At 42.9% G+C, this 12,977-nt stretch overlaps 1 protein-coding gene across 4 annotated transcripts in view; it reads left to right on the top strand.

The window, feature by feature from the left end:
* Positions 1–1,916: 1,916 nt before the first annotated feature.
* DDB2 (damage specific DNA binding protein 2) overlaps positions 1,917–12,977 on the top strand; it is a 22,133-nt gene continuing 11,072 nt past the window's right edge. For 2 of the 4 annotated variants that reach the window (XM_024748670.1, XM_024748668.1), the window contains exons 1-3: positions 2,036–2,391; positions 3,528–3,661; positions 4,070–4,261. In XM_024748670.1, the coding sequence (XP_024604438.1) occupies positions 2,265–2,391; positions 3,528–3,661; positions 4,070–4,261 (453 nt within the window). In that variant the 5' untranslated portion in view covers positions 2,036–2,264. Of the gene's footprint in view, positions 1,995–2,035; positions 2,392–3,527; positions 3,662–4,069; positions 4,262–12,977 lie in introns of those variants that run through there. The other 2 variants (XM_024748669.1, XM_024748671.1) reach the window with 2 other exon arrangements.

Below are 12,977 nucleotides of genomic sequence, written 5' to 3'. Positions count from 1 at the left end.
AACAAAACAACCCAAAAAACAAAATAGGATTGGCTTGTGTTGGATGGTTTGTATAACGGATCAGAGAAGTGGGGTTTTGCTCTGTATTGGAGGCTGTCAGGAAACAGGGGTGATTCTGTGATTGGCTATCAGTAAGAATGAAGCAAAGCTCAGGCTGTGATTAACAAAGAATCTGCAGTCATTTATATTAGCCAAAATAACAGGGGGATGTTTGCTCATTTCTGTGGTTAGGATAATGTTCATACTTTTGCCTGTGTTCAAACATCAGTGATTATGTTTTTGTGTTGATCTATCGTGGTCACAGAATGGCCTTGTCTGTGCTGATGATTTGCAAAATTATTTCTACAGAACACTAAGGCCTAGCTAATAATACCAGGCCAGCACCCAGATGCCAGGAGCTGCTTTTCTCTTTCTCATAACCCACACCCATTCCTAACTTTCATCAATCTGTTTCTCCTCTTAGGATGCTATTCTCCGTTCCCCAGCAAACTCCACAAAACCCCATCTTCCCCATGAGGCTTTCCTAAATACTACTTTCTCCATTAGATTATCTTTTCTGAATGCATCTGAAAGTCTTGGTTGGCATACCACAGTTTAGTACTCAACTGTGTTCTAGCCTGAATTGTTTGACTTGTTTCACACGTATTTTTTTTTTAATAAATTTATTTATTTGTTTTTATTTTTGGCTGTGTTGGGTCGTCCTTGCTGTGTGTGGGCTTTCTCTAGCTGTGGTGAGCGGGGGCTACTCTTTGTTGCAGTGCGCGGGCTTCTCATTGCGGTGGCTTCTCTTGTTGTGGAGCACGGACTCTAGGCGCGCAGGCTTCAGTAGTTTTGGCACGTGGGCTCAGTAGTTGTGGCTTGCGGGCTGTTGAGCGCAGGTTCATTAGTTGTGGCACATGGGCTTAGTTGCTCCGCAGCACGTGGGATCCTCCCGGGCCAGGGCTCGAACCCGTGTCCCTTGCATTGGCAGACAGATTCTTAACCACTGCACCACCAGGGAAGCCCTAGCATGTATTTTTCTTCCTAGTAGATTGTAAACCTTATTTAGGGGCAGGGCTTTTTCTCATACTACAGGATCCTCCAGAAATGAGCGCCCGCTGAGGTGAAACGAATGGCTGGTCTGAGTAAGGGGGAGAGGGCAGCTTGCTTCTGTATCACAGCTCTGAAAACACAGCCCTTTCCCCTGCTGGCTGCCATTTCTAACACCCTGAGCTGATCTTCCCATCAAGAAAGCTTTTTCCAATTTTTCTTTTGGAGCAATCATTTCTTTCCAAGAGTTATTATTTCTTTTGGCACTCTCTTCTCTCTACCTGTCTGAAAGCTCCTTGAATGCAGGATCTACCATTAATGCAGTTTTGTCTCCTGTCACTCTCCCAAAGCACCTGGCACCTGACTTAGACAGTGGAAGGAAAGGACCAGCAGTTCCAGACCAACCCCATCTCCTGCCTGGCTCGACGCAGAAAGCGGGGTGCATCAGAGCTGTCTCCTGTCGGGCCGGGTGGGACGCCTATGAGGCTCACTGCAATGGCCTTTGGCACAAGACCTCAGCCTGGGCAGTTAGCCGCACGCTCTCCGGCCCATCATCACTGCCCCGGGTCGCTCCTTAGGAGGACACTAAGCAGGTTTGGGGAAACTTTAATTAAAAGCTGCGAGTTTCAACCACTCTCCACAGAGACGCTGGGATTCGTCAAAGCTGGAGAAGTATAAGCAATCGACATCGACCGCAAAGCCAGCAGGCAGAAACCACCTCGGTTTCCACCGCCGGGATGTGGTTTGCTTTCTACAAAGCCTACTCACGCCAACTGTACGGATCAGCCAATCACACAACCCGAGGGGGCGTGGTCTCCAAGTAGAAGGTGGAGAAGGCGGAGCCGAAGCCTTGATTAGCATCCGGTCTGGGGCGGGGGGCGGGGCCCAGAGGCCTGGCAGCGCCGCGTCTGAAGAGGCTTCAAGTTGCGAGGCCGAGCACCAACGGCCATGTTTATTTCTGGCAGGTCAGCTGACTTGGACTAACTCAGGGCCAACACGTAGGCGGTATCCCTTTTCTCTGGGGAGCGGATGAGGCCCTCCCCTCACACACTTCCCATCTCCCCGCGCGCGCCCCCGCCTTGCCGGTGAGCCTGTTTGGCGGGAAGTTGGCTTAGTTGGCCTACCTGTGGCTCAGCGGGTCCTCTGGTCCCCGCCTTGTTTTTCCCCAGAAGCTTCTCAATCTTTCGTCGGTCATCTCGGCATAAGGCATAGTACCCCTTCGCACGGAGGACGCCATGGCTCCCAGGAAACGCCCAGAAACCCAGAAGACCCCCGAGGTGGTTGTGCGCCCCAAGAGCAAGAGGAACAGAAGCCCCTGGGAGCTGGAGCCCGAGGCCAAGAAGCTCTGTTTGAAGGGCCCCGGTACTGCCTGCGCCTGCTGCTTTAATTAATTCCGCCATTTGGGGTTCTCACACAGGAGGCTGGAGTGGGGGGTGGGTGCGCCTGGGTCCCTGAGGCTGTCCCAAATTATGAACGCCTCAGGCTGTGCGTTTTGTCTTCAGGTCCTTTGACACCTTAGAGCTTGGGCTTAACCTCCCTCAGGTGACAGGAAGAGGCAGATGCGCTCCATTACAACAGACACAACGGACTTTTCAAATTCCTTGTTTGTACCAGAATTTTTACACACTGAGGACTACTACTTTGCCTAGTGGTGTGTGTACTTAATTTCTCTAGTCACGATTGCTAGCTGTATGTCCTTGGTTTAACTGCGGAAACCCTCCCATTTCCCTCCTTCCTTCCTTGGAAAACTCATTCTTAGGGGTTTATTGGGGCTTGAACCTGGGGCTATAAGGAATGTAGGGAACTCAAAAGACAGGGGGTTGTTGATGAAGTGTTTTTTTTGTTCATGAGAAGAAAGAATTGGTTGTCACGAGGCGGGATTCATAGAGATCAGGTCCTCAAGTACATGTTGGTAATCCAGAGTTGCTTTATTCCTATTCTAGGTGGATCTACCTTCCCAAAAGTAGCCTAGGGAATTTAGCGCCACACCGGACCCTATGGATCCTGCTGGTTTTAAGGAGAAGAGGTTGGACTTAGGGCCAACCACTGGTCACCTCTACATTATTTTAATATAGGATTTAAAGAAACTGCTTTTCCCAAAAAGTCACTCCTGTGCTGTCCTAAAATCTTTTTATTGTGCTTTATATGTAACTTTTAAATTGTCACCCAACCCTATCACTAGTTCTCCAGCCCAAACTGGGAAGAGTTCTGCAGTTCTCATGTGTTTCTTTGGCTCAGTTCTCAGGAACCCTGCAAGATCATAGTTTCACTTCAGAAGTACTATTTTGGGGAATGTTTTTTGGAAGGGGCTGAATTCCTACTCACTATTTATTTGTTGTGCTGGGTGAGACTGAGCAGAACGTGGAAAAACCTTAGGAGATGATAAGAGAGATTGTCTATGCCGAAAGAAGAAACAAGGCTTTCTTTTTGGGATGTTTCAGCAGAAAAATCTTTGAGTGAGATTGGAGCGGAAAATATGTGTCTGTTCTGCTTGGCAGGTCCTAGCAGAAGATTTGACTCAGGCTGCCTTTGGGCGGGGTTGGCTAGCCTGCGGGTCCCGCCACCATGCAGCATCGTCAGGGCCCTCCACCAGCATAAGCTGGGCGCAGCTGCCTGGCCATCACTACAGCAGGTGAGGCGTTTCCTGGCTGAAGAGCTCAAGGGTTTGCATGGTGCCTTTTTTTTTTTTTTTTACTGCTGGATGGTCCAAAATTAGATGCTGGGTTGGTTCAGTGGGTCGTCGGAGTGGTCAGATCACCCCCATCTTGTTGACTACTGGGCACTCAGCCATGTAGAAGTGCCCGCTGGGCGCTCAGCCACGTAGAAGTCCTATGCTGCAGGGTGTCCCAGCAGGAATGCACCCTGCCTCCTTGCTTTCCATGATTAGGTCATGTATATTGCAAATATTTTTATGCACAAAGTCAGGCAGTTATTTTTCCTTTAGTGGGAGGACCTGACCCCACTTAGCTATGCGGGAGTCAGAGATTGGCGATTTACCCTTATGTTTTAATTCAACTTAATTTTTTTCTCTCTGTATCAGGGTCTCCAGCAGTCCTTTTTGAACTCTCTGGCTTCTTACCGGATATTCCAAAAGGCTGCCCCTTTTGACAGGAGGGCCACATCCCTGGCGTGGCACCCAACTCACCCCAGCACCCTGGCTGTGGGTTCCAAAGGGGGAGATATCTTGCTCTGGAACTTTGGCATAAAGGACAAACCCACCTTCATTAAAGGGGTGAGCAGTTCCCTGTGCCAGACGATAGTGCTGAAGAAGTGTGTGTTGAAGGGATGAAAAGTCATCCGGTAACAAGGAGATAATTGGGATCAAAAATAACTGGGGGTATTTTCAAACGAGTCAATGGTGATGATACTCAACTCTTTATTGAACGCCTGCCCTTAAAATATTAGGAAGTATGAAATATTGATCACCCTCGTAAATCACCTAGAATCTAAGCCCTTTCTTACCTCCTTGACCTCATCTTGTACTACTGTCTTTCCTCATTTCCTATGCTTTAGCCATACTGGCTATTTCTCTTCCTGGAGCTGAGTCTTTGCACTTGCTGTTCCCTTTGACTGGAGTGCTCTTTCCCATGATTTTCTCATGGCTGGCTCCCTCTTATCATTCAGGTCTCGGCTCAATATATTTTTTCAAAAAGGCTATTACTGACCACTCTGCCTAATCACTGATGGCTCCCTATCTCATTATCCTGCTTCACTTTTCCCCCACAATGTTTATCAATATCTGAAATGTTTTACTTATTTGTATGTCTTTACCCACTGGAAGGTAAGCTCCATGATGGCAGGGACCTTGTTTTTCTGATTTACCACTGTATCCCCAGTACCCAAAACAATGTTTGGCCTAGATAGCTGCTTTGTATTTGTTAATGAATGAGGGGCTTGGAGTATAACTGGATAGGTGGGATGTCTCCCGACAAGGTAACTAACAATACAGCAGTACAGATGCTAAATGCTACATACAGAACATGAGAGAAGGAAGAACCTCTTGTGAATTAGAGTCAATAGAGGTTTCATAGATGAGTGAGGAGTGAGGAAGAACAATATTTAGATAAATGGAGAGAAAAGGAGGAAAGGCAGAGTGTGTTTGGGGCAAGGTTTGGCATAGAGCTTTTTAGGGATGCTCTTAATTGTGCTAGTGTTTGTCATCAGTCGCTGAGGGGTGAGGGTATTGGCCCCTCCACCAAAGACAAGACCGTTAGCTTGCCCAGCTGGGGACTGACATTGGAGGGCTATACTGTGAAAGGTGATGCTCTGGGTTTAGAGCAGGAGCCACAAATTCACATGCGTAAAGAAGCCAGACAGATAAAAGAATGATGTAGGGTGGTGGTTAGTGGTAAATTGGAGATGGTTGACAGGTGAGAATCTAGGTCCTGAGGTATCAGATCTGATTTTTTCAAATGAAGACTGAAATGTTGTGACTTTAAAAAATTGTAATGAAACACATATAAAATTTACCATCTTAACCATTTTTAAGTTTACAGCTCAGTGGCTTTAAGTACATTTACATTCTTGTGTAACCAGTCTCCAGAAGTTTTTCATCTTGCAAAACTGAAACTCTGAAGCCATTAAACACTAATTCCCCATTCCTCCTTCCCTCCAGACCCTGGCGACCACATTCTGCTTTCTGTCTCTATGATTTCGACTAAGTATCTCATACAAGTGGAATCAGACAGTATTTGTCCTTTTGTGATAGGCTTATTTCACTTAGCACAGTGTCCTCAAGTTTTATCCGTGTTGCAGCACGTGTCAGAATTTTCTTCCCTTTTAAGGCTGAATAATATTCCACTGTATGTATGTACCACATTTTGTTTATCCATTCATCTGTTGATGGACATTTGGGTTGCTTCCACCTTTTGGCTTTTGTGAATAATGCTGCTGTGAACGCGGTTGTACAGATATGTCTTCGAGCCCCAGCTTTCAGTTCTTTTGGTTATGTACCCATAGTGGAATTGCTGGATCACATTGTGACTCTATTTTTCATTTTTTGAGGAACCACCATACTGTTTTCCATAGAGGCTGTACCATTTTACATTCCCGCCAACAGTACTCAGGGGTTTCAATTTAAAATATCCTGGTTTTTAATGTTGGGAACTAAGTGAAATTGAACATGCTCTGTAGCTAAACAAAACACATTTGTGAACTGGATTCTGCATTAGCTCACTGTTTTTCTACCTCAGGTTTAGAGGCCAGAGGTACCAGGATGAGTTCTTTTAAGTGGAGGGTTTGGAGAGCAGCTCATCAGAAAAGGCCGGGTTAGGCAGGCTTGAAGATTAGGATTCAAGGTATGAGATCAGTGTTCAAGAAAATAAGTGCCTGAAGCCCAAAGAAAGGCAGCCAGGGGATTACTTGGTGGTCTGTCTACCCAGCTGGTGAGACAGGTGACCCCCAGGAGGGGTAGCTTTAAGTTGAAGTCAGAACCCAGAGCTCAGGCAGGAGGAGATTGGTTTTTTTCCTAGGCATCCAGGACATGGGAATAGAGAACTTTAAGAAACAGCCTAAGAGTGTCCTAGGGGAAGAGTTTCCTGACAAAAAGGGGAATGATAACTGCTTTGAACTTGGGTCAGGCTGAAGCTGCTTTTGGTTTATATCACCCTTTATTATGATGTGCATTTAAGTGAAGTTTCCTTACACACTGTTGTGGAGATTGGTCTGGGCATTTGAACTCTGTGACTAGTAGGGAACTAGGTTGTAGCAGGAGAAGGGTAGGTGGTCTGGAGAACTGTCTGTTTTTACTCCCAGGAACTGACAGCAGAAAGTTGATTTGAGACCAGTGACTGAGGGAGCAGCAGTGCTTCATTTGTCATTTCTTTAGTCATCTGACCTTGGCTCTGATCTTAATCTTTCAGGCCCTTGGCAAGGGGACATGTATTACATTTTCAAAATGAAGATTATTTTGTTCTCATTGTAAAAATGACCTGTGCTCATTGTAAGAAATTCAGGCAATACAGAAAAAAGTATAAAGAATAAAGTAACTATTACCTGAAATCCCCATTTGAGGCATCTTTATGTGCGTGTATATACTGTTATACACACCCGTTCTTCTACTTATATTTTTATGTAAATATTCTATCTAGAATCTGTTGTATTTTACTTATTAGATCATATCCTAGTTTAGTCATCTTGTACCAGATGACGACCACTTAAAAATATCTTATTTCCTGGACTTCCCTGGCGGTCCAGTGGTTAAGACTCCATGCTTCCACTGCAGGAGACGTGGGTTCGATCCCTGGTTGGGGCACTAAGATTCCCACATGCTACTGGACATGGCCAAAAATAAATAAATAAAATTTAAAAATATATATCTTATTTCCTTTTTTTGGTAATGCCTTTGGTTTTGGTGTTGGGGTAATGTAGACCTCATGTAAAGAGTTGGGAAGTATTCCCTCCACTTGAATTTTCTGGAATAATTTGTATAGAATTGGTACTATTCCTTTCTTAAATTAATAGCATTCGCTAGTGAAGCCATCTGGGCCTGGAGTTTTCTTTGTTGGAGGGTTTCTAACTATATATTCAATTTCTTGATAGATACAGGGCAATTTAGGTTATCTATTTCTTCTTGAAGGAGCTTGGTAGTTTCTTTCAAGTAATTTGTCCAGTTTATCTAAATTTTTGAATTTAGTGGTGTAAAGTTGATCATAGTATTCCCTTATTATCCTTTTAATATCCATAGGATCTGTAGTAATGTCCTCCCTCATATTTCTTTTTTTTTTTTTTGCGGTACGTGGAGCTCTCGCCGCTGTGGCCTCTCCCGTTGTGGAGCACAGGCTCCGGACGCGTAGGCTCAGTGGCCATGGCTCACGGGCCCAGCTGCTCCGCGGCACGTGGGATCCTCCCGGACCAGGGCACGAACCCGCGTCCCCTGCATCAGCAGGCGGAACCCCAACCACTGCGCCACCAGGGAAGCCCCCTCATATTTCTTGATATTGGTAATTTGTGTCTTCTTTTTTTTTTTTCCCTAATCAGTCTTGTTAGAGGATTATCAATTTTGTTGATATTTTCAAAGAACCAGCTTTTAGTTTCATTGATTTTTTTTCTCTGTTGTTTTTCTGGTTTCTTTTTTGTTGACTTTTGTCGTATTATTTTCTTTCCTATGCTTACTTTGGGTATAATTTGCTTTTCTTTTTCTGGTTTCTTAAGATAGAAACTTGAATTGTTTACTTGAGACCTTTCTTTTCTAATATAACCATTTAATGCTATACATTTCCCTCTATTTCTTAACTGCATCTCACAGATTTTGTTGTGTTTTTGTTTCCATTCAGTTCAAATTATTTTCCAAATTCTTTTTTTTTTTTTTTTTTTGGGGCCTCTCCCTGTTGTGGCCTCTCCCGCTGCGGAGCACAGGCTCCGGACGCACAGGCCCAGCAGCCGTGGCTCACGGGCCCAGCCACTACGCGGCACGTGGGATCCTCGCGGACCAGGGCACGAACCCATGTCCCCTGCATTGGCAGGCGGACTCTCAACTACTGCGCCACCAGGGAAGCCCCCCAAATTCTTTATGATTTCTTCTTTGACCTATGGGTTATTCTGAAGTATTTTGTTTAATTTCCAAATATTTGGGCACTGTTGAGATACCTCCCTGTTATTGATTTCTAGTTCAATTCTGTTACGAACAAAAGACATTTTACGTGATTTCCAGTCATTTTACATTTTTTATTTGTATTTTGGCTGAGCATACGGACCATCTTAGTGAGTTTTCCATATGCATTTGGAAAAAAATGTGTATTCCGCTGTTTTGGGGTGAATTTTTTTTTTTTTTTTTTTTCCTGTGGCTGCACTGCGCAGCATGTGGAATCTTAGTTCCCCGACCACGGATAGAACCCATGCCGCCTGCAGTGGAAGGATGGAGTCTTAATCACTGGACTGCCAGGGAAGTCCCTGTTTTGGGGTGAATTATTCTCTAAATGTCAATTAGGTTAAGTTGGTTGATAGTGTTGTTTAAGTATTTTGTATCTTTTTTTTTTCTTAATATTCTGTATCCTATAAGATTTTATGTCTCATCAGTTATTGAGAGAGGAATATTGGAATCTTCAACTATAAAATTGTGATTCTGTCTATTTTCCTTTAGTGTTTGCTTCAAGCATTTGGAAACTCTGTTATTAGGTGCTTACACGTTTAAAATTATGTCATTTTGATGAATTGACAACTTTGTCATTGTGTGATGTCTCCCTTTACCTCTGGTAATATTTCTTGTTTTGAAATCTTTGTTTGATATTAATGTAGCCACTGCAGCTTTTTTATCATTAGTATTTGCATTGTATATCTTTTTTTTCATCCTTTTATTCTTAATGTATTTGTGTATTTGTATATAAATGAGTTTCCTGTAGATAGCATGTAAAAAAAAATCCAATCTGGGAATTCCATGGTGGTCCAGTGGTTAGGACTCCTAAAACTAATACAGTGTTATATGTCAATATCTCAGTAATTTTTTTAAAAATTTCATTTAAAATAAAGTTAACCTGTGGGAAATTCCCTAGTGGTCCAGTGGTTAAGACTTGGTGCTTTTTGTTATAAAGCAGAAGCTAACACACCATTGTAAAGCAATTATACTCCAATAAAGATGTAAAAAAAAAAAAAAGACTTGGTGCTTTCACTGCTGAGGGCCTGGGTTCAGTCCGTGGTTGGGGAACTAAGATCCCACAAGCCACATGGTGGCACAGCCAAAAAACAAAATAATCCATACTCTCAACCACTGCGCCACCAGGGAAGCCCCAAATCTCTACCTTTTAATTGGAGCATTTGACCATTTACATTTAATATGATTATAAATGTGATTGGGTTTAAGTCTGTTATCTTATATTTCTATTTGTCCCATTGCTTTGCTCCATTTTTATTTTTTTCTTGTCTTCTTTTTGGTTGAGTACTTTTTATGATTCCATTTTATCTCCACTATTGGATTATTAGTTACACTTCTTTTCCTTTCTCTTTTCTCTCTTTTAGTAGTTGTTCTTGGGTTTATAATGTACATCTCTTTTTTTTTGACCACACAGCTTGTGGGATCTTAGTTCCCTGACTAGGGATTGAACCTGGGCCCTTGGCAGTGAAAGTGAGGAGTCCTAACCACTGGACCACCAGGGAATTCCCCACAATGTACATCTTTAATGTAAGAGAGAACCTTCAAATAATGTTATACCACTTCATATGTATTGTAAGACGCTTACAACTATATATTTACTTCTGTTTTCTCCCTTCTGTCATTGTCCTACATTTTACTTCTACATATGTTATAAACCCTACATTTTTATTTTTGCTTTACACAATTATCTTTTTGTTTCTGTTTTTTGTTAAATCTTTATTGAGATATAGCTAATATATGATAAACTGCATATGTTTAAAGTGTACGATTTGATGAGTTTTGACATACGTATACAAGCATGAAACCATCACCACAATTAAAATAATGAACATATCCATCACCCCCGAAGTTTCCTCACACACCTTGGAAATCCATTCCTTTCTTCCCTCTGTCCTGACACCTGAAAACCATTGATCCACTTTCTATCCCTATTGATAAATTTGCATTTTCAAGGCTTTTATATAAATGGTACCATACAATATATACTCTTTTCTTTTTGGCTTCTTTCATGCAGTATAAATATTTGAGATTCATCTACATTTTTGCATGTATCAGTAGTATTTTTTTTTCTTTCTGAGTAGTTTTCCAGTGTATCGATATACCACAGTTTATTTATCCATTCACCTGTCGAAGGGCATTTGGACTTTTTCCAGTTTTTGACTGTTGCAAATAAAGCTGCTGTGAACATGCATGTACAAGTCTTTGTGTGGATATATGTTTTCATTTTTCTCGAGTAAATACCTAGTTGTGGAATAGCTGGATTGCAGGGCAGGTATCTTTTAAAGATATTTTTTATTTATTTTTATAAATATTTATTTATTTATTTGGCTGTACTGGGTTTTAGTTGTGGCACATGGGATCTTTGTTTTGGTATGCGGGATCTTTAGTTGCAGCAAGCGAACTCTTAGTTGCAGCATGTGATCTAGTTCCTTGACCAGGGATCGAACGCAGGCCACCTGCATTGGGAGCGTGGAGTCTTAGCCACTGGACCACCAGGGAAGTCCCTAAAGATATTTTTTTAATTTTTAATTTTTTTAAATATTTACTTTATTATTTTATTTTTTTTAGCTGCGTCAGGACTTAATTGGGGCATGCGAGATCTTCGTTGAGGCACACGAGATCTTTCATTGCGGTGCAGGCTCTGTTGTGGCACGTTGGCTTCTCTCTAGTTGTGGCGCTCAGGCTCCAGAGCACATGGGCTCTTTAGTTTTCAGTAGGCAGGCTCTCTCGTTGAGGCGCACGAGCTCTGTAGTTGTAGCGCACGGGCTTAGTTGCCCCGTGGCATGTGGGATCTTAGTTCCCCAACCAGGGATCGAACCTGTGTCCCCTGCATTGGAAGGTGGATGCTTTACCACTGGACCCAGGGAAGTCCCAAGATATTTTTTAAATGAGAAAAAAACTTCAATATTTACCCACATATTTGCCATCTCCAGGGCTTTTCATTCCTTTGTATGATCCAGACTTCCTTTTGGTAACATTTTCCATTTTCTTTCTGCTTGAAGAGATTCCTTTAACATTTCCTGTAATGTAGGTTGGTTGGTGATGCTTTTTTTCCTTTTGTTTGTCTGAGAATGTCTTTATTTTGCCCCCCCTCCGTTTTTTTTTTTTGTCTTTTTTTTTGGTACGCGGGCCTCTCACTGTTGCGGCCTCTCCTGTTGCCGAGCACAGGCTCCGGACGCGCAGGCTCAGCGGCCATGGCTCACGGGCCCAGACGCTCCGTGGCATGTGGGATCTTCCCGGACTGGGGCACGAACCCATGTCCCCTAGCATTGGCAGGTGGACTCTCAACCACTGCGCCACCAGGGAAGCCCCTTTTTTTTTTTTTGAAGGTAATTTTGCTGGGTATAGAATTCTAGGTTCATAGGACTTTTTTTTTCTTTTAGTACTTTAAAGATAATTTCTGATGCAAAGTTTGCTCTCATTCTTATGTTCCTCTTCATGTGATTCTTCTATTTTTCTTTTGGCTGCTTTAAAAATGGTCCCTTTGTCATCTAAAGTAATATTCACAGGTTCCAGGGATCAGGGCATGGACATCTTGGGGGACCATCATTCAACCTACTCCAGTTAGCATGGGTCTAAGGCAGCCTATAGTTTAGATGTGAGTTGACCTCACCCTGAGGCAGTACCCTTCTGAGGACTCTACTCAATGTTCTGTATATTAAGAATTTTTTCATTCTGGATGGTGAGAATACAGACTGTTCTGAGGATTTCTCCTTCTATTCACTTCTGGTGGTTTTACCTCAGCCTTATGTAGTTTCCTTAAACATATGTACCCAACAGTATTTACTCCAAGGCCTGAGGGGACCCCTCTGAAAATCTCCAGAATGCTCTCTCTGTATATCTCCCCCTCCAGCATTTTCCCCCACAAATTCTTGCCCTGTTGGCTTTCCCAACTTGTCACCTCAGCTTAATGAGACTATTAGGCTTTTTGGGTCCTCCCTCCCTGTACTGCAGCCTGGATACTCTTTCCAAGCAGTAAGCTGGGACAATTGCAGGGCTACCTCATTTCCTTCCCTCTTGTCTTGTGCTGCCTGTTGCCCAATGTCTGAAAACTCATTTCGTGTATTTTTTCATTTTTTTTTAGTTGTGTAAGGCAGGAGGATATATCTGGTTTCTGACACTCCATCATAGCTGGAAGTAGAAATTCATACTTAACTAATTTTAATAGTTTCTCTGAGGATTTAAATTTTTTTCCTACACAGTTTTGTCATCTACAAATAAATGAGAGTTTGAATTCTTACTTTACCATTTTTTCACTTCTTTTTTTGCCTTATTCCATTGGCTAAGACCTGTACTACTTTGTTGAATGTTGGCTATAACAGGCATCCTTGTCTTATTCTTTTTTTTTTTTTTTTTTTTT

This window comes from Neophocaena asiaeorientalis, unplaced genomic scaffold, assembly GCF_003031525.2.
Source record: "Neophocaena asiaeorientalis asiaeorientalis breed wild unplaced genomic scaffold, Neophocaena_asiaeorientalis_V1.1 scaffold43, whole genome shotgun sequence".
NCBI lineage: Eukaryota > Metazoa > Chordata > Mammalia > Artiodactyla > Phocoenidae > Neophocaena > Neophocaena asiaeorientalis.
This window is presented reverse-complemented; position numbering and strand designations above follow the sequence as displayed.